The following is a 23,308-nucleotide window of genomic DNA, read 5'->3' on the forward strand; positions in this document are numbered from 1 at the left end:
TCACAAATTAACGATTCGTTTATGTCATCTTAAGTCAACGAAAACAAAACAGTTGATTCAGCCATAACTTCATTCGTAACCGCACTGCTACATTTCAGCAAATTTCGTTTGGCTTAACGAAGTGCTCAAACAAAATGAATTGATGATCCAATTTTTGCTTATATAGTCAATACAACTTACGTACGGACCCTGACGGTTAACAGAGGTGACGGTTATGGAGAGACGGATAATCGAGGTTCCACTGTATTATATATTAGAGGTCACCGTAAATGTCTTTTCAGTCAAAATTGTCTACGCCAATCAGTCGGTAGTATCACATAGCAGCGCCAAGTAGACTAGACACGTGTTTATTACGGTGCGGAAGTTCGTTTATAAATTTTAGGTAAGTTATAAAATTACTAAAATGGTACTGAGTGAATATAAGTCAATTATTTTTTCTTTGTAAAGCGATAGTAAATTAATACTTTTTAAGGAACTGGAACTGGTTTTTCTCTATATTGCTTTTTATTATTTTATTTTTATGTTAAATAAAAAAGTAGACAGTGTCCTAATAAAGCCAATTGTCCTAGATGTGTGTAAATGTGCGATATGTGTGCTTAATGTATTGACGAATTTTTGTTTTTAATATGAATAAAAGTTTCTTTCACTAAATTTTGTATTTGTTCTTTAATTCTTAGGTTTAAACTTTATTATCCACCTCAATTTGCGTAAAAAATGAAATTGGCCTTATTAAGCTACCAGTTCCTAGTAAGGCCAAATATTCCAGATTTATTCAATGTTGAAATTTTATATTTCTTTATTTATTTAGTAAGTATTTTATCCTGAAATTAGATAGCTAAAATGTTAGGCCATACGTATACAAGAGTTTTCCCCCATATTGTTCCTGAATAAAATATTACAGATATTTAAACCTTAAGGTGGCCTTAATTGGCGACCTTACCTTACTTTTAACCTAGAATTTTGGGGTTTCATCCAAACTTGGGTATTTTGGTAGGTACTTAACACACGCTCAAAATTTGAGACCGATCCATTAATTAGTTTAAAAGTTATTCTATTTGTTTATCCAAGAGACCTTTATTCTGCAATAATATAAGACAGAAAATAATGAACATAGAGCAATTCTGAGTATGCCAAATGAAAGTAGAAGAGTAATAGTATCAAAATGTATTAAAAAAAGATAAAAAATTAATTAACACATACAGGCAAAAATCCTACTGCCAAATTTTTGAAATTTTGTAGTTTATAAACATTTACAATGACTTTAAAAATATTATCTGTAGAAAAAATCTTGTTATATATTCGAAAAGCTAGTATTTTAACACGAATTTTCAAGTAAAGAAATTTAGCTTGGGCTTGAAAAATGGGATTTGTATTTTTTGTTAAAAAATTTGCACAAACATTGTACCTTTACAGCACCCTCTACGATTTTTCAAAAATGTAGTACAAGCGGTTACTAGGGGGAACCTACTAATCCACCGAGTTAAAATACCGAAAAAGCAATTTCAAGCTAATAGAATTTTCTGTATCTCCGGACCAACACAATGGATTTTGATCTTTCTTTTTTTAAATTGTGTGTAATTTCTTCGTACATTACAAATATGAAATTTGTTTATAAATTTATTAATTAATAAACAGTCTAATTTGTTTAAACAATTCTTGAATTTTTTTTACAAAAATCTATTTTTTAATCATAGTATCATTAATGATCATAGAAAAAATTAAAGTACACTTTAATACATAAATTATTTTTATTAGATAATTATTTATTGAAGACAATTTATTTATAAAAGTATACCTTAACTTTTTCTATGATTAATAATGATAGTATGATTATTTTTGTGATATAATAAATATATATTATTAATACACATGGATCTATGGGAAAAAATATTTTTTAAAATTTTTTGTAATGTACAGAAGAATTACATACGAATTAAAAAAATAAAGATCCAAATATATTCAGTAGATCCCGAAATATATTTAGCCAGGCTATATCTCTTAAAAGAATAGAGATTTTCGAATGGGACAAAAACTGATCTATTCCATTTGTAATACACTGTAATATGGCGTAGAAAAAATCATCCCTTAAATATTCATCCCTTAGTTACAACCCCTAACTTTAATTTTTTAAATAGCAACCTGTACATTTTTTTAAAGTTTTGGATGTGCGGTCTTCGATCATCTATTCAACACATTTTTTGAAAATAAAATCGGTTAGTAAGTAATCAAGAAAAATATCAGTTTATTTTTGATAATTATGTGTCTCAGACTAATTTATCCAGGCTATATTTCTTAAACGAATAAAGATTTTCGAATGGGACAAAAACTAATCTTTTCCATTTGTAATACACTTTAATATGGCGTAGAAAAAAATCATCCCCTAAATATTCATCCCTTAGTTACAACCCCTAACTTTCATTTTTTTAATAGCACCCTGTAACTAAGAGATGAATATGTAGATGATGATTTTTTTCTACACCATATTAAAGTGTATTACAAATGGAATAGACAGTGGCGTAGCTAGGGTGGGTGACACCCGGGGCGGTAATCGATGGTGTCACCCCAAATCCTAAAAATCCGATAACCGTATGTTTTGAATAATGAAAAAATTAAGAATTATAGTTAACGAAACTGCAGTAAATAGTATATCATCGTCGTCGTCTAACCGCTATCGTCCACTGCTGAACATAGGCCTCTTAAGTTTCTGCATGTCTCCCTATCTCGAGCTACCACTCTCTAGTTCCCGGCAGTTCTATATAATAGTTTATTTACTTTTTTGTTTTACACTATGTGAATGAATTAAAATATTTTTTAGCTTTACTAGCGAAAAGTTCTGAAATCACATTTTCTATATTTATGTTTTGTGTTGCTTCATGTTCGATAGTTAATCATCATCATCATCCAGCCTCAATAGTCCACTGCTGAACATAGGCCTCCTCCCCTCGTTTCCATCTCCATCTATCCTGCGCCGCTCTGATCCAGTTTTTTTAGCTTTCTTAAGTCGTCAGTCCATCTTGTAGGCGGTCGACCGACGCTTCTCTTGTCTTCTCCTGACCTCCATTCCAGTAACCTCTTCGTCCATCGCCCATCTGTCGTTCTGGCTATGTGTCCTGCCCATCTCCACTTCAACCTGGCTATCCTTTCGATGACGTTAGTCACCTTTGTTCTTCTGCTAATTTCTTCGTTTTTGATTTTGTCTCGCATTGTTATTCCTAACATTGACCGCTCCATTCTCCTAACATTAATTGCTCCGTTCGATAGTTAATAAACCGAGGTTATTAAGCCTTGTTGACGTCATTGTTTCTCGCAAGTAATTCTTGATTGATTTTAGCTTCCCAAAACTTCTCTCACATGAAGCAACCGATGCAAAAATGGTCATAAACAAGTTTAAGGCGACCAAGTTTGGGAGAGATTCCATAAAATCGCATTCCACCATGAATTTTAAAAAGTCTACAGCTAACCATTTAGATACTGTAATATTGGCCGCTTGTAAAAGTCTTCTAAGCCTTGGTATTTCTAGCAGGAGGTCTTCTTCTGATACCTCTTCATGGTAAAAGTCACAAAATGTTGAAACAGCTAATTTCAACTGTTTACTGTTCGTGGAAAAGTAAAGTGTGTGTCTGCACAGCCTCGAACAAAAAAGCCATATGGATGGACTGAACTGGTTTCGAGTTCAACATTGAATGTCAAAACATTTCAACATAATATTATCTTTTTGAAGTTCGGCTCGAAGTGTAGAGTTTTTAGGTAGAAATGTCGTCGTCTTCATATTTTGTCGTTGCAAAATATATGTATTACTTTATTTTATAATATGATTATGTTTTTCTTCAATATAAAGACGAAGTACCCCTATTTTGGTCGCTGATTGATCAATGCCTTTAATTATACAAAGCGGGCATAAGGTTATGTGTGGCACCTCTGGTGTATAAATTTTCTTGTTGATGAGAGACTTTGTAAATTGAAGGAACAACACTATAAAAATGTTCTGCCAATACTTTAACTGCAGCCAGCATAGTGCGCAGTGACTGAGAACTCCAACGCGTTGTGGAAAGTCGCTTAACAGATGTTTTGCTGTGTTTAATAAGCACTTCCTAGCAGCTAATGGAAACACATAAAAAACTTAAAAATTGCTTCTTCAGTTCTGGAAAATGTTATACAAGATGTGTTTTGTGCAAAAGAGTGCTGGCCACATAAATTAATTAAATGATCAATAGATCCGAGGAAAATGGCCTTTTTGATTTTTGCTTTAATAATAGCTTGTATTCCTCCATGTACGCCGCTCATAACAGATGCATTATCGTATCCCTGTGAACGGTATTTCATAATATTTCTACACCATCAATTTCAAGCTTCTTGAGAATTTCGTTACTTAGATTAACTGCTTTTTTCCATTTAACGGAAAAAAATCCAAGAAATGCTTCTTACACCTCGACTTCTCTCGGTTTCGTCACAGTATAAAGAGGAACAGTATAAAGAGGAACAGTAAAATTTCTTCTATGTAGACACTTTGATCTCAAGAAGTACTACCGGAAGTTAACCGGTACGTAGCAATGCGAGAGTGGTACTCTAGCGGTCTAGCGACTGGGAACCTTGCGCGGTCGCCATGCGCCTTTTTTACTTCTTACTTCTTTACTTCTTTTTACGATTTTACTTCCAATTTTTCTCAGAGCAGTTCTAGTGTCCCTATTTATACTGTGGTTTCGTGTGTTCACAAAATAATATCGAACTTTAGATTGATACGTGAGTAAAGTCACAAATTAATGATTTATTCTTTTGTGATCGGGTCTCTCGGGTGTCACCCCTGAAGGGGTGACACCCGGGGCGGACCGCCCCCCCCGCCCCACCCTAGCTACGCCACTGGGAATAGATCAGTTTTTGTGCCATTCGAAAATCTTTATTCGTTTAGGAAATATAGCCTGGATAAATTAGTCTGGAACACATAATTAACAAAATTAAACTGATATTTTCTTGATTATTTACGAACCGATTTTATTTTAAAAAAATGTACTGAATAGACGATCAAAGACCACATCCAAAACTATAAAAAATTGTACAGGGTGCTATTAAAAAAATTAAAGTTAGGGGTTGTAACTAAGGGATGAATATTTAGGGGATGATTTTTTCTACGCCATATAACAGTGTATTACAAATGGAATAGATCAGTTTTTGTCCCATTCGAAAATCTCTATTCGTTTAAGAGATATAGCCCGGCTAAATTAGTCTGGGACACCCTGTAGAAAATGATAGTAGTTTTAAGTTGCCTTTTTTAGTTTTTGAACTCGTGCATTTGTCGGATCCAAGCTCCCCCTTCACTTACCACGACTAGTCACAAATTGAACTACATTTTTAAAAATTTGTGTAAAGTATCAGCATTTTGCTGATACTTTACACAAATTATTATGTAAAATTATTTTTTCTACCGACCATATTTTTAAAGTTATTCAAAATGTTTATAAACTACAAAATTTGAACGATGGAAAGAAATTATAAAAATTTGATGGTGACACCATATTCCTATATAAGGGATTGGGATTAAATACCGGGGAGGAAATAAGGGAACTGAAGATAACGAATAAAAAAATATCTGTACTTATTTATAGGCTATGGATTATGTTCAAAATAAGAGAGATAAAAGGAATTACAACGTTAACAGAATTTTATTATCTCATATTGTCAATAGAAACCTAAATTTGAAAAAAAAACCGCGGAGTGCTACCATTTAAATGGGTGCGTTTTTGAGAAAGGGGTGGATTAGTCCCTAGGCACAGGGTGAATTAGAGTGAGTTCTATGCACTTTTGGTACAAACACGTCTACAGGAAAATTGTTCCAGGTTAAATTTACTATCGAAATATCACATTTTAAAGTCAAATATATTTTTTTTACAAAAATATATTCAAAAGAAAAGCAAGAAAAAACTCGAAAGAAAGCAATTTTGTATTTTGCCCCATAACTTTTTTCCACAGGGATAAAGGTATAGGCATTGCTTCAGCGAAAAATAACTTCCATCCTTCCTCTTTAAAGTGAAGTTTGGCAAAAGTCTCTAGGATTTACAGTTCCCGAAATATGATTTTTCAAAGTTCGCCACTCACAGGATTTTTGGGCCATTTTCCCTATTATTTTGCACACATTGTTCTGTAACTTTTTTCTACGCATTTCAAGGTATATGTAATGGTACATTTAGTAGAAAGAGAAGTCAATTACCTTTAAAATGGTCTATTGTATAAGATTATACGGCTCTTTTTGATCAAGCTATGCTTTTTTAAGGTTTTATACTTTTAATGATTTTTGATATTTTTAATGATTATTTTTTAAATTTCTCATTATGGCTTTTTTTTCTTGTACATTTAGGTATATACATTATGGAATAAAAAAGGTTATTTTCCTTACTTTAAAATGGTGCATTGCAAAAAATTCTAGGACTATTTTTAAACAAGATATCCGTAATCCACTATTTTAAATGGGATATAAGCCACAATTTTACCAAAAAAATGATTTTATTAACGTTTCGATATCCGTAGGATATCCAAGGGTATCCGTAATTTGAGAAAAATTCTGAAAATTTTTTTTAGAATATAATTGCATATTATAACATAATTTTTAATTACAAATAACTTTTCTTAATAACACTTTTTGATATTGTGAAATATAAAGGTACTTTACTCTTGACCGAAATTCATATTTTTTAACATACCTCGTACACTATTGATAAAATTTAATATCTGATGATTGTATCTTAGGTTTTAGACTATGCAGAGCATTTTATGAACAATATTTTTTTTCATAAAGTTAATAATAAAAAAGTTTTCCATATGGTTCCAACTTAGTAGGGACTATCGCATGTGTATATGTCACATTTTGAAAAAGCATATCTTGTTTAAAAGTAGTCCTATAATTTTTTACAATACACCATTTTAAAGTAAAGAAATAAGATTTATTTTTTATTGTACAATGTATATACCTAAATATACAATAAAAAAGTTATAATGAGAAATTTAAAAATAATCGTAAAATATATAAAAAATCAATAAAACTATAAAACTTTAAACAACCATATCTTGCTTAAAAATAGTCATACAGTCTTCTACGATAGACCATTGTAAAGGAAATTTAGTTTTCTTCCTATTAAATATAACATTGCATATACCTAAATCTACATAGAAAAAAGTTACAGAACAATGTTTGAGAAGTAACAAGGAAAATGGTCCAAAATCGCTGTGAGTGGCGAACTTTGAAAAATCATATTTTGGAAACTATAAATCATAAGACTTATACCTAACGCCATTTTAAAGATGAAGAATGAAAGTTATTTTTCTAAGAAGCAATGCTTATACCTATATCCTCGTGGAAAAAGTTATGGGGCAAAAAACAAAATTGCCGTCTTTCGTGTTTTTTTCTTGCTTTTCTCTAGAATACCTATATTTTTGTAAAAAAAAATATTTTTGAGTTTAAAATGTGATGCTTTCATAGTAAATTTAACCTGGAACAATTTTCCTGTAGACGTGTTTGTACCAAAAGTGCATAGAACTCACCCTAATTCGCCCTGTGCCTAGGGAGTAATTCACCCCTTTCTCAAAAACGCACCCCTTTAAATGGTAGCACTCCGCGGTTTTTCATAGTTAGAGGTCCATTGACTATATTAAACAATAAAACTCCGGTAACGTTGTAGTTCCTTTTATTATACATAATCAATAGCCTATACTGGGAGTTTCTAATTGTATCTGGTCTTCATGGTTACCTTACTAATTGTCATTTTGAAGAGGTCAAAATGACAATTCTGTAATAGGCTGTTCAATAGCCTATTACAGAAATCTACACTAAAATACTAAATTTCTAAAAATATATGTATCTCAAATAACTAACATTAAACAAATACACCAACGCTGCACATCCATCTTGTTCCTTTAATGCCGCTTCCTGAGTAAGATAGCTGCTCCTAAAGAAGAGGACATGGAGTTCTGCTGGATATTTGTATCCATCCACGCTGTGCTCACTACCTTCCATTGCATCAGCTCCCCAATGGAAGTGGAAATTAGAGAAAACGTATTTCCCAATAAGTGGACCGTTCGCAATGTATGGTCTTTCTTCCTTCCATTTTGCACTGAAAATTACTGAATTATTATTTAAAAGAACACAAATCTTAAAGTTTAAAAAAATGTTGTTCCTTAAATTCTTAGTTTTATGTACAAGAAAGAAGAAACTTATAAAAAGTCAGTCTGGTCTAGTAGCGACTGCTGACTGGTCAGTCAGCCGTCTCTCCTAGGCCAAAATGGTTGGGTGATACACCCACGCCAGGAAAACTGTTTTTTATGTGTTTGTAACGTTTATGTGGCCGTTTTTTATATTTTTTCTGCTTGGGAGTTGTACGCAGGACCAAACAACTCAATGGTATACATGGTTACATATTATAAGGCAGATTAATATTGTCAAGATGCTCACTCATATGCCTCAAGAAATGGTACTTTTTTCTAATTGACCGTTAGCTCGGATGATGACGTTTATGTCGAAAGCGCTGAGGTAAAGAAATAAATACTTCTTACACACTTTGATATACATACTATTTTTTCACTTCCTTTATTCATTCAAGTGTGTACAAATTTATCGGTCTTTCTGATAAATTTGTATCAGAATTTAAGAGCAGAACTTGATTATTACTAGAAAGCGGAATATATGCAACACAACATTACCAAAATATGCGCATATATATATATATATATATATATATATATATATATATATATATATATATATATATAAAGTAATTAGGTAATATTGACTGATACTATGTAGATTATAGTTTTGTTTTGGGGTTGCAGTCATTTATTTTTTAGGGGCAGGATAAGTAAAACTCTGTGTTATTACCTAGCTTTCGCAAAATATATTTGCTTATATATATACTTATATATATATATATATATAAATAATATATATGCTTATATATATATATATATATACTCATTTCAGCTTACCCTGAAGAAGCAAATATATTTTGCGAAAGCTAGGTAATAACACAGAGTTTTACTTATCCTGCCCCTAAAAAATAAATGACTGCAACCCCAAAACAAAACTATAATCTATATATATATATATATATATATATATATACATCCCGCTATCATTATGTCATCTTTTCATGTTGCAGTCATTTGGCATCACCAAGAAATACTATCATTTTCGAATTTTAATTCGTGTATGTTTGTTGAGCGCATTTTTTAACGCCCTGTATCGTTCTCAGTTTTCTAAAATTTTAATTTTAAAAATTTAAATTATATACAAAAATTTTTACACTTCATAACCATTTTGACTTCCACCACATAAAAATGTGTATTTCCCATCATTTTGCCGCTTTTCGACGTTGCCACGAGTTAAAAATACCGATCTTTTGAGGACAGGTAGAAAAGGTCTATTGTAAACTTAGAGGATGGAATATTTTGGTAAAATATTCCATCCTCTCAGATTATAAACTACATAAAAGGTAGGTTCTTTACCTGTTCAGCTGGATTACCAAGCAAGGGTCTAAATATTTTACGAGTTGAATTGTGTCTATTTGATTTCATCTGTTAAATTAAAATTTCTCATACCGACTTAAAATATTTGTTTGAAAAATTCATTTTATATTTTCGTTTAATTTACTTAGGGTTTTTGGTCAGAATTTTGAAGAAACGCTTGGTTTGACATAAAATTTGGGACACGTACCTATAGCTAATATGTTAAAGAAAAAAAGTGATATTGTGCCGATATGTGCTTTTGATCTGGAGGTGAGTTTCGTCGGTTATAGGGTATGAAAACAAATACGTTCAAATAAGTCCGGAATTGGATAAACTGACTAATTCTAAGCAACTTCTATTTTATAGCGTTTTTCACTAAGTCAATACTTTTAGAGATATTTGCGAGTGAATATGTTCATTTTTCAACAAAAAAAAAAACGTTTTTATACGGTTTTTCGCAAATAACTCAAAAAGTAGGTACTTTATTGAAAAAAAATTAGCAAATAGTAAATATAGCTTATAAAAAAGTGAAAAAATGGTATATGTGTCAGGTCTGTAGACCCAGTAGAAGCAGAGTTATTGCTAAGCTTTGTTTTAAAACCAAGAGGAGTAGGTAAACTAAATGGCAGATTCACACCCAAGAAAGTCACTAGAAATATCATCAGATAAATCTTCTTTTTTGGTTGATCATATCGGCCTTTGACGGTAATCTTGACTAAAAATCTACAAATAAAAGGAAGAACGCAGAAAATACAAAAATTGCTGATAAAATAAATAAACTGACCTATGAAATGCCAATAGTGTCAAAATTTGATATGAGTAAAATTGCCTGAGGTTGTACCAATTACAAACAAGGTGTACGGCGCGGGAAATTTGAATGACTCCTCTTGTTTAAAAACAGACTATAGTGAAAAATAAGCTCTTATATCTCAAATTCCAAATCGAATATTTTAACGTGAAATAAAAAAAATGAAACACTTTTCTGGGAAAACTTATTACAACTTTCTTAAAGTGTTTAAGAAAACGTTTATTTTAATTTTTTTTTAAAGTTTCCAGCAGCAAGAGTAAGCAGGTTACGCTCAAAATACAGTTGTTCCTTTTTTTTTGGTTAAAAATATTCTAAAAACTCCCTCTAATTAACAGCCCAAATGGAATTAATCGTTACCACTTCACAAGTAACTTTATGTATTGTTTGTGTTTGTAAGTTTCATCAGTTCAAAGTGCTTATTTGTGGAAAAATTTGGTTTTAAAGTAAATTTTTTTAAATCTTTAATTTTGAAAAAAAGACTTTTGTCAATATAACTTAAAAATTATTAGTGATACCAAATATCTTAAAGAGTAAAAAATGTAGGTGTTGCTTTTTTAAATATTTGGAATTTTTTGATTTTCTGGAAGACAAAAATTGGTTAAGATATGGCTGTTCAAAATTTGCATATACATACTCGTGACTAGTGATTCGTTCGAGGCCTTTCAACAAAACCCCTTTCAAAAATAAGCATTTTGAACCAATGCAACTTACAGATCATATACAGGGTTTCCCCGAAAATAGTGCGTTCCTTAAAGGTATAGATAGAAAGCACAATGTAGAGCAAAAAAGTCTTATAACATTTTATTCTAAATTCAGCCGTTTGACCAAAAAACGAAAACACATTTTGATATGCAAATTGATACTCAATTAGTAAATAAACAAGGGGTCCCATTAGATTAAATTTCACAGTCACAGGTTCTTCTACGCCATGTTGCCAGGTCATATAAATTTATGAAAATAAAAATTTACTCTTATGGAGAACAACGTAATTTTTGTTGAAACGGTTAACTTAAGGAAAAAATGTTACAACACCTTTTTGTTCTAAATTGTGTATTATATCCACACCTTAAAGGAACGCACTATTTTCGGAGACACCCTGTATAAACAATACATTTATCTAAAGTAACGTGTGAAGCGGTAACAATTAATTTTCATGACTTTCTTTTGCCGAAAAACAGGGAACGATTTTATTTTCAGCGTAACTTGCTTACTTTTCACGCTAGAAACTGTTTTAAAAACACCAAAAAAAATTTTTTTTAAACACTTTAAAAGAGTTATGATGAGTGTTTCCCGAAAAGTGCTTTATTTTTTTGGTTATTTTACGTTGAAATATTCGATTTGGTATTTGACGAATAAGAACCTATTTTTCATTAGCTGCAACCCTGCTTCTACTGGGTCTACAGACCTTATACTGACACCTCTTTTTCATAAGCTATATTATTGCTAGGAATATTTTCTTCGATAAAATATGTACATACTTACTTTTTGAGTTATTTGCGAAAATCCGTCCAAAACGTGTTTTTCTATGAAAAATAAACATATTCACTCGCACATACCTCGAAAAGTATTGACCTAAAACTTTTATAGAACAAAATTTGCTTAGAATTAGAATTAGTCAGTTTATCCACTTCCGGACTTATTTTGCACGTATGTTTTTTCACCTCCAAGAAGGGGTGAAAGTCACATCCAGGACAAGAGAACATATCGGCATAATCTCACTTTTTTCTTTGGCATTTTAGCTACGTGTGTGCCAAATTTTATGTCAATCCAAGCGGTTCTTTAAAATCTGGAGGTTTTGCGATATTTTATCGTGAGTGAATGGAATAATAATTATTACAACGGCAATTATTGCCGTTGTCACTTTTAGATAAGAAGTCATTATCACAATGATATAGTCAGGTTAACTGAATTGTATAATTATTGTTTTTATCATTAAATGTGAAAACCTAGAATTATCCATGTCTGTCCGTCAATAAACACAACTCGTCTATTAGTAGGACAGAAAGAATGACAAATAAGGTGTCAAATGAAAGCCTATAACCAAAATATGATATTACATGTGAGAAGTTTGACCTCGGACTGCCTGTTCCAGAGTTGCAACCGAAAGTACTGTTTTAAATTCGTCGAAATAGTACAAACTATTGGTCAACACGACTAAGAAAGACCAGAACAAATACATACTTCCGGTTTCATGCCTGTCTGTTCGTCCATATCTGTAGGTGAACAAAATTCATCCGTCATATCAGCTGACAAAAAGTTACACGAAGGGTTCAAATATCGACTGCCGGTTCAACTTCCGGTCACTTTTTGTGAAAAATTAGAACTTACGATGTCCAATTGCTTGTTACAATTTTTTTTATAAGTGTTCTACTCTATCTATTCTGACTTTTCATTAACTTACTTAGATCACATATAATTTAATACAGTTTTGATGTCAGGGTCTTCAAAATTTATGTGGTGAGTTCCGGTATGTGATGAATGAAAAACGACTCCATAAGCAGAAGAAAAAAGTGTTCTCAAGACCTAAGACAATACATCGACTCACAAGAGCGTTGTGACAGTAGCAAAAATTCGAGTTGGGGTTCTAATTACTTTCTCATGCGGCTTACTCTCCTGACTTGGCCCCCTCCGATTATTAAGTGTTCCCAAATCTGAAGAAATGATGGGCGAGTCACAAAGTTTCACAAAAAAGCGAATATTTCGCGAAATGAACGTCAGATCGAAAAACTAAAAAATGCGTGTTCAATATTTTTCAAAAGTCTATCGAATGATACCAAAAACGAACCCCCACGGAAAGGGGTGAGGAGTAAATTAAAAATTTTAAATACGAACCCTGCGATATTTCGCTAAATGAACATCAGAGTGCCAGTGTGTGCTTTTTTTCTGGGGATGAGTACCACCCCCTTCTCGAGTGTGAAAAAATATAGGTCCAAATAAGTCCGTAAGTGGATAAACTAATTAAATTCCTTGTAACTTTTGTTTTTAGATGGTTTTTCGCAAATAAATCAAAAAGTAAGTATTTGATCGAAAAACTATTCCTAGCAAATATAAAGCTTATAAAACAGTAAAAAAAATGATGTATGTATGAAGTCTGGACACACAATAAAAACAGAGTTGGAGCTAATCAAAAGTTGGTTCTTATTCGTCAAATTCCAAATCGACTAGTTCAACGTAAAATGTCCAAAAAATAACGCACTTTTCGGGGAAAACCCGCCACAAATTTTTTAAAGAGTTTAAAAAAAGTTTTATTTTTGTTATATAAAAAGTATCTATTCTATCACCATCAGCATCAAAAGTAGACCGGGCAGTATCGTCGCCCCCGCTAGCGAAATTATTCCGATTCGATTTTTTTGCACAAACTTACTCAAAAAGAGGTCCTTATAACATATCCAAAGGGTGCCGGGCGGTGCATTGGTCGAAAAATTGTTTAAAAAATTAAAAAATTTTTTTGAAACAAATTCACAAAAACAATTTTTTCATTTCGAACAATTTTTTTTAGATAACTTGTGTCATTCTGGGCAAAAAAGGTGTCTTGCCATTTTTGTTTAAAATTGATTGTTGTCGAGTTATATGCGATTAAAAATTTGAAAAATGCGAAAATGGCCATTTTTAAGTCTTAATAACTCGATTAAAAGTTATTATTATGAAATTAAAAAGTGAGCAGATCAAGTTTCAAACCCTTGCTTCAAGGTCCTTAAGAGATTTTTGTCATTATTTTATTACAAAGCTGTTATTTTTAATTATTAATAATTAGCGCTATAGTCCCGGATTTATCGTCGCCCCTGTTAGTGAAATTATTCCGATTCGATTTTTTTGCACAAACTTACTCAAAAAGAGGTCCTTATAACATATTCACAAGGTGCCGTGGTCGAAAAATTGTTTAAACAATTTTTTAAACAAATCCACAAAAATAATTTTTTCACTTTGAACAATTTTTTTTAGATAATTTTGGACATTCTGAACAAAAAAGGTCTCTTGTCAATTTTCTCTAAAATTGATTGTTGTCGAGTTATACGCGATTTAAAACCTGAAAAATGCGAAAATGGCCATATAACTCGACAAAAATCAATTTTAGAGAAAAATCTCAAGATACCTTTTTTGCTCAGAATAACCCAACTTATCTAAAAAATCGTTCGTAATGAAAAAATTATTTTTGTGAATTTGTTTAAAAAATTGTTTAAGGTGATACAGTAGCGATCAACAGGTAGCCAAAACGCGTTCCAAGATTGCGGCTGTAATTTTGAATATTTTTTCAAGATATTGGGCACACGTATCCGTAATATAATAAAGAATGGCGGTACAGAGCCCAATTTGAAAAATATGTTAGGTAATATTTGAAAATTATTCTGTAATTAAATACAATATTAAAAAAACGAGCCTGTACCGCCATTAAGAAGAACAAAAAAATACACTTTCTTCAAATAAACTTTTTTATCCGATGCCTAGATTTTGTGTCATTTTGGAACTACTAAAATGTTTTATTTCATTAGTCCAAAACAAAATTTAAATTTTTTAATTCGACAAAATATTTCCACGCACAGGCTGTGGTCTGTATTAATTCGAGAACCAAGAGAGACAGCTCATTAACCGCCTTTCATTTTTTCTTAGAAAATAAACGATCTCTACACAAAGTACTTATAGGATAATACGCCGCCGTTATGAAATGATTGTAGGATGTTAAAATGACGAAGGATGTTTTACCCGGAAATCCGAATTTTATATACTTTTGTTATATTTAATACCCTAATAGCACACGACGTCCTTTGGACGTCCAAAATAGGTCAATTTTTGGTCCTAACGTCCATGGACCATAAACGGACGTCCTTTGGACGTCCGACGCTGGACGTACTTCGGGTGTACTAAATATGTACGTCCTTTGGACGTCCGGCGTTGGACGTCCTTCAGGTGGACTAAATATGTACGTCCTTTGGACGTCCGGCGTTGGACGTCCTTCGGGTGGACTAAATATGTACGTCCTTCGGACGTCCGGTGTTGGACGTCCTTCGGGTGGAATAAATATGAACGTCCTTTGGACGTCCGTACTCGGACGAAATACGGACCTTTTCCAATCGTCCATATTGTACATATTCTACCAATAAGGGGATTAAACAGCAAAATTATGTAATAAAATATTAACTTAATTATGTTAATAAAATAGTTTAAATGGAAAAGATTATAAATCATATTTAATTCAAAACTGTATATGTAGTTTAATATCTAATACATGTTTTTGTTTTTATGTAAAGTGTGAAAATCTGATCGGTAAATTATTCGTTATGTCCACTCTACATCAACAATAAATTGAACAAGAAATTGACTAAGTTATTCAAGGCCAAATTTGACGAGTACAAAATGTATGATTTGTAAAAGAAAATGAAGGAATTTGATGAAATAGAACAATTGGATATGTTTTATTTTGTCAAATTTCTTTATTTTCTGTTTATTCACGGCAAAATTGGAAGTAGAATTGTGTTTTGTATAAGCCAAATTTGACCTTGAATAACTTGTCGTCAATTTCTTGTTCAATTATTGTTGATGTAAAGTGGACTTTATAATGTTTTATTATTCCCTTTACCAAGATGATAGAAGTTTGGTGGTTAATTCTAATAAGCAAAAATATAATTTTTATCAATGTATCCTTACTACAGATGAATATTGAGAGCATCTTTTTGAAGTTGAGCGTACGTGTGCCCAAAATAGGTCCAGTTTTAGTCCTAATGCGGATGGACTATAAATGAACGTCCTTCGGACGTCCGACGTTGGACGTACTTACGTGTTGAATAAATATGAACGTCCATTGGACGTCCGTGCTCGGACGTCCGTTGGACATTGACATCGATCCGTGAGCGTCATCTGCAAAGAAGAAAATCACAAGCCAGGACAACCAATCCAAATAGTGAGTGTTTCAAACTTTTGTGTTGTGTTGTCAAAAGTTTATTTAATTATTTATGTTTTTCCTTACATACTTACATATTTTTTCAAGCTTTTTGGTATATTTTTCATATTTTTTACTATATTTCGATAAAAAAATTCTTCGCAGTTTTATCCTAATCAACATCATCATCATTCTATCCAAAAAGGCAAATCGCCAAAATCGCAATTTTATCATAATATGATATGTATATTTGCATTTTACCACATTTTTTCGATGTTTTGAAACATTTTTGTATATCTTTTGTGTATCTATCTATATTTTGTATATCACCCCTCCTCGGGGTGAAACTCACCCCCCAAATTCACATACTAATTTGTAAGTACACATACTTTGTAAGTATGGAATAAAGGTTGCTTAATATTAATCAGTTTATCGAAGTCCGGACTTATTTTGAACGTTTTTCACCCCAGAGAAAGAGTGAAACTCACCCCAGGGCAATAGCACACATTGGCACAATATCACTTTTTTTCTTTGGCATGTTAGCTATGCGTATGCCAAATTTCATGTCAATCCTTTAAAATTTACAGCAAAAACCATCAAAGAATGTAGTAATACTTGTTTTCATGAAGTCGGTGATAGAGTTTGACAAATCTTTATGGTTGTTAAATATCTTTTAATTTGTGTATTCGATTTTTAAAGGTAGGTACTACATACGTCCATTTGGCACAATAAAAAATAACCTTCGACCGGTACATATTGCTTGTATCGATGCTCGGTGCATTGTTCAGTCATAAATTTTACCTGTCCCTATAGCGTCGGCCGTCGGGTCCTATTGTAAATTATTATAATAATAGTCCGTCTCGGTATTTTATTATTTCTGTCATAAGTATCTCTGTGGAAATGCAAATGCTGCTTGTAACATCCCAAAAACCAGCTCTACTATTAATTGTACTCGTATAAATAAGTGTATAATATGTACCTACCTACTTATTTATTGTATTCATTTATAGACCTGGATACCGCGTAATAAAAAAAGTTGATTAACAGCAAGCTGAAAATTTGTTAATAGCTTCACGGTGTCTAGTCGGACAAACTTTGATGTACGGGAATACTGGAACCGGGGAAGTTTTAATTGTGGAACAGGTTAAAAACTTGGAACATCAGACTACCGAAAACGTTCCATGTATTTTGTCGGACAGAACTTCCAATTGATTTGTTACCATTTCATTAAACTCTTATGCAAAAATCAGACTGCGTACCAGTCTACTTTTATTCTCTTAATATTTTTACTTAAAAAAAGTGTACTACAATCATCTCGCTAAACTTAATATAACTGTTTTCGAGATAAACCCATTTTAAATCTGCGATATAACATAATTTTTTGCATAATATTGTAGTTAAATCCGAAAAATCAACTTAAAACACCATAATAATAATTGTGCCAATTCTCATTTATGTCATTTATATTTTTGGAGATTTTTATGGTTTATAAGTTATTTTTCGAGTTTAGCGAGACGAATGTAGTATATATTTTTTAAGTAATAATATTAAGAGAATAAAAGTTTTGATTCGAAAAGTATATGTAATGTAGAGTTCCCTCAGCGATGTGATATAATATTATTACAGTATAGCTCCCCGTGCATGACAAGCTTATGGAGGTAGCCCATATAGCCTAGGCTATAATATTATTAAAAAAATCACTTAGATGGGACAATGGCTTTAGGAAATTCGAGACATCAAAAATGGCCCATTTTTAAGGTGGTGCGTTAATTTCTTGGAGAAATGTAATTATAATTTAATGTAAATAATCTAATATCCAATAATTGTAAATTAATATAAGATGTAATATAAGTTCCTTAAAAAATATATTTTTTATTTCCCACAATACATTCTCCACAGGTATAAATATCGTCTCTAGACGTCCACCGAACGTCCTCCCAGGACGTTAGATGGATGATCGGCAGCAATACATTGGACCAAACTGGGACGTCCTATGAAGGCCCAATTGACGTCCACCGAACGTCCCTTCGGACGTTAGGTGGACCTCCATTGGGCGTTTGGCAACGTGGAATTTGGACCAAAATTGGACGTCCTGTTAAGGTCCAATTCACGTCCCCTAAGACGTCCGATTAAGATCCAATTTACTCCGATTAAGGTCCAATTTACGTCCAATTAAGGTCCCATTTACGTCCGATTAAGGTCCAATTTACGTCCGATTAAAGTCCAATTTACGTCCGATTAAGGTTCAATTTACGTCCGATTAAGGTCCAATTTACGTCCGATTAAGGTTCAATTTACGTCCGATTAAGGTCCAATTTACGTCCGATTAGGGTCCAATTTACGTCCCCTAGGACGTCCGATTAAGGTCCAATTCACGTCCGATTAAGATCCAATATATGTCCCCTCGGACATTAGATGGACGTCCAATGGACGTTCGGTAGCGCGACATTTGGACCAAAATAGGACGTATAAAGGACGTTCCTCGGACGAAAACGGACGTCCAATGGACGTCCCTAAAGTCCGTGAAGGACGTCCATTGGACGTCCTTGTGCTATTAGGGTAGGTACCTACCTATAATTCTGGTGATTTTTTAAATCCTCTATTGTTAAGAGAATTTACACCTTTAGCCAAAGTTTTACGATTTTCTAACGGAAATTAACAAGTTATTTTAAATACGCACCAATTATCGATGTTGAAAGGAGTTTTTCAAGTTATAAAAATATTTTGTCTGATCAAAGAATATGTTTCCTCGTAAAGAATTTGGAAAAACACATTGTAGTGAATTATAATCGAAGATATATTTATAGTGATATTGTTGTTTTATTTTAAATAGGTAACTATTGGTAGCAGTTTTTGTAAAAACTGTGAATAAATTGCATATATAAAAAATGATTTTATTTGAAAAATAATAAATAAGATTACTAAATAAGACAGAAAATTTGTGGTTTCCCGAAATGCGCATTTTTTGAATTTTTGTGCATATCTTGCGCATATTTCGTAATTTTTTACCGCATATATATGCGAATATTTCATCAAAATTGATCGCATATAAATCCGCTCCCTAGTCATTGTATTCTGTTGGCTGATTCCAATGATTTGAGCCGCCGTACGACACGTTGGGACCAATGGGAGTGAAGATACGTAACTAATACCTATCAAGAGGTTTACTCAAACTTCTTTTCTGTACTTATACCTACCACTCGGTATAAGTACAAAAAAGAAGTTTGTGTAAACCTTTGCACAACTGTGTAAATACTAAAGAAAAATTTAAAATATTAAAAAAAAATAGTGGAATCCGTTAATCTGTTCTCGAAAAAATTAGCTATGAAAATGAGCATAATTTTCTATATCCCTAACTTTTGACGAGCAGTTTAGCTTAAATGGGGAAAAGCGGTAAGCTTAGACCAAACACCAGTAGGAGGCATTCAATTAATTGAGGAAAAAAATTAAATGGATAACAATATTCATTTCAGTTATAGAAAAGGCATTGCCCCGCTAGAATGGTTGAAATCACAAGTAACAATTAATAGTCCTACAAAAAAGACAGGCGCTTGAAAGTGATAAGACCATTGAACAATAAGCCTGCGAACTGCCTTTTAAACACATTCTTAAAAATAATCCATAACACAATTAAAAAAAGGTTTGTTAAGAAATTCTTTTATAGACTTCAGAAATTCAACAACTTCTCCTGATTATGTTTAAAAAACGTACGGAATGCACTAAATGAAAAAAAGAAGAAAAAGATTTATCATACCGTTATACTCTAATATATTCTTACGTTGAATATTTGATGCTTCCCTGTAGAGTATAAAACGGACAGTTGTGTTTTTCCCGTGAGCTGCCTTGTTTAGTCTTCTTTGTCGTTCTATTCGTTAAATCCTATCCTCTCAAGTCACAGCGTCAGAAAGCAGTGGGTATATGCAGTGAACGGGAGGCCTATGTCGAGCAGTGAACGTTGGGGCCCTTTCGCGTTTATCATATGTAGAGAAGTCGCTTGTCAAAAACTGGACGTATGTAATCGTATTCTATTTGTTAAATACTCTCACCTAATATGTCATACCATGTGTGTTAATCCATTTTATTTCTACAATTTTAAAGTGTTATTACATGCCGTCATTTTCATTTGTCTACACCATCTTATTCTGCCAGTTAAATCCCATCATTTCAGACGCTGTACGTCACGATTGAACCAATAGAACCGTAGATACAAGACTAAGGCCCTTTTGACATGATGCTGTAATTGATTTTCATACGTCATTGTATTATATTAGTCAAATCCAGTTATTTTAGGTGCTGTACGCCACGATTGGACCAATAGGAGCGAAGATACGTAAATAAGGCCCTTTTGACATATTGCTGTATTTGATTTTTCTGTGTCATTGTATTCTGTTCATTAAACCCTACCATTTGAGCTGCTGTACGTCACAATTGGACCAATAGGACTAGATATACATAACTAGGGCCCTTTTGACTTGTTGCTGTATTTGATTTTTCTGTGTCATTGTATTTTATTTGTCAAGTCCTATTATTTGAGATGCCGTACGTCACGATTGGTCTTATAGGACCGAAGATACGCGACTAAGGCCCTTTTGACATGAGGTTGTATTTGATTTTTCTCTCATTGTATTCTGTTTGTCAAATCCTATCATTTGAGGTGCTATACATCACGATTGGACCAACAGGACCGAAGATACATAACTAAGGCCCTTTTGACATATTGCTTGTTTGATTTTTCTGTGTCATTGTCTTCTATGATGTCTAAGGCATATCTCTGATATGCCCTATTTTTAAATTGGACTTCGTAAGTCCTAGGTTTTCACCCACAAGCTTTTATTTGACACCTCATTTGTCATTCTACCCGGTATAATGGCGGAGGAGTTATATTGGCGGTCGTACGGACCGACAGAAAGAGTACCCAGCTCAAATATCTCACCTTTAGTACCATCCTTGGATTATAAGCTTTCATTTGACACCTCATTTATTATTATAGCTGGTATAATGATAGAGGAGTTACATTCGCGGTCGGACGGACCCACCGACAGACCGCCTAGGTCAAATATCTCACCTTTAGTACCATCCTTGTGTTACCAGCTTACATTTGACACCTTATTTGTCGTTCTACCTGGTATAATGACGGAGAAGTTATATTCGCGGTCGTACGGACCGACAGAAAGATTGTCTAGGCCAAATATCTCACTTTTAGTACCATCCTTGGATTATAAGCTTTCATTTGACACCTTATTTATCATTCTACTTGGTATAAAGACGCAGAAGTTATAGTCGCGGTCGTACGGACCGGCGGAAAGACAGCTTAGGTCAAATCGCTCACCTGTAGTACCATCATTGGATTATCAGCTTTCATTTGACACCTCATTTGTCATTCTACTTGGTATAAAGACGCAGAAGTTATAGTCGCGGTCGTACGGACCGGCGGAAAGACAGCCTAGGTCAAATCGCTCACCTGTAGTACTATCATTGGATTATCAGCTTTCATTTGACACCTCATTTGTCATTCTACCTGGTATAATGACGGAGAAGTTATATTAGCGGTCGTACGGACCGACAGAAAGATTGCCTAGGCCAAATATCTCGCCTTTAGTACCATCCTTGGATTATAAGCTTTCATTTGACACCTCATTTATCATTCTACCTGGTATAATGATTGAGGAGTTATACTCGCGGTCGGACGGACCGACGGACAGACCATGTAGGTCAAATATCTCACCTTTAGTACCATCCTTGGAATATCAGCCTTCATTTGACACCTCATTTCTCATTCTACATGGTATAATGACGGAGGAGTTATATTCCCGGTCGTACGGACCGTCGGAAAGACAGCCTAGGTCAAATATCTCACCTTTATTACCATCCTTGGAATATAAGCTTTCATTTGACACCTCATTTGTCATTCTACCTGGTATAATGATGGAGGAGTTATATTGGCGGTCGGAGGGACCGGCGCACAGATCGCCTAAGTTAAATATCTCACCTTTAGTACCATCCTTGTATTATAAGCTTTCTTTTGACACCTCATTTGTCATTCTACCTGGTATAATGACGGAGGAGTTATATTCGCGGTCGGAGGGACCGACCGAAAGACAGCCTAGGTCAAATATCTCACCTTTAGTACCATCCTAGGATTATCAGCTTTCATTTGACACCTCATTTGTCATTCTACCTGGTATAATGACGGATAAGTTATATTCGCGGTCGGAGGGACCGAGTCACAGACCGCCTAAGTCAAATATCTCACCTTTAGTACCATCCTTGTATTATAAGCTTTCTTTTGACACCTCATTTGTCATTCTACCTGGTATAATGACGGAGGAGTTATATTTGCGGTCTGAGGGACCGGCGGAAAGACAGCCTAGGTCAAATATCTCACCGTTAGTACCATCCTTGGATTATATGCTTTCATTTGACACCTCATTTGTCATTCTACCTGGTATAATGATGGAGGAGTTATATTCGCGGTCGTAAAGACCGACGGACAGACCGCCAAGGTCAAATATCTCACCTTTAGTACCATCCTTGGATTATCAGCTTTCATTTGATACCTCATTTGTCATTCTAGCTGGTATATTGACGGAGGAGTTGTGGTTACAGACAGACGGACAGACGGACGTGGATAATACAAAGTTTTCACATTTTTTCAAAATTGGGTGAAAACAATAAAACATGATGCCAGACTGATTTCTTTATGAAAATAATATATACATTCTCAAATTGTCTATTTTTCGTTGTGAATAATATTGTATTCAACAGTGATGCCAAATTTCTGATGCCAAAATGATTGATAATGAAAGTGGGATATACGTTTTCATGTATATAACGGCAGCGACAAAACGGTAAAACACTGAACTAAATGTATATAATATTTTCACTGTACGATCATTTTGGACTCAAACATTTTATGGAATAAACTTATATAACTTAGTAAGAGGTAAACAAGGAAAGCTGATATATTAAAGTAACATCAAGGAATCAAATCTCTAACTACCGAGCTGATTAGACTTCTGGTAGCAAGTACAGGAATAAAGTTATTAAGGTAGTGTAAAGTGGCATCGATATACAGATGCCACTTTGCAAGACGATGCCAAATCGATGGTAAATGCATAATGTATCGATGCCAAATTGAT

The 23,308-nt window shown here is 33.3% G+C and overlaps 1 protein-coding gene across 1 annotated transcript in view; it reads right to left on the reverse strand.

Annotated features, from left to right (window-relative positions):
* LOC126890698 (carbonic anhydrase 2-like) overlaps nucleotides 1–23,308 on the reverse strand; it is a 49,653-nt gene that overhangs the window by 8,634 nt on the left and 17,711 nt on the right. Inside the window, exon 2 of the mRNA XM_050659849.1 lies at nucleotides 7,862–8,109. Coding sequence (XP_050515806.1) covers nucleotides 7,862–8,109 — 248 coding nt within the window. The remainder of the gene's footprint in view (nucleotides 1–7,861; nucleotides 8,110–23,308) is intronic.

Source organism: Diabrotica virgifera, chromosome 8 (genome assembly GCF_917563875.1).
Source record: "Diabrotica virgifera virgifera chromosome 8, PGI_DIABVI_V3a".
NCBI lineage: Eukaryota > Metazoa > Arthropoda > Insecta > Coleoptera > Chrysomelidae > Diabrotica > Diabrotica virgifera.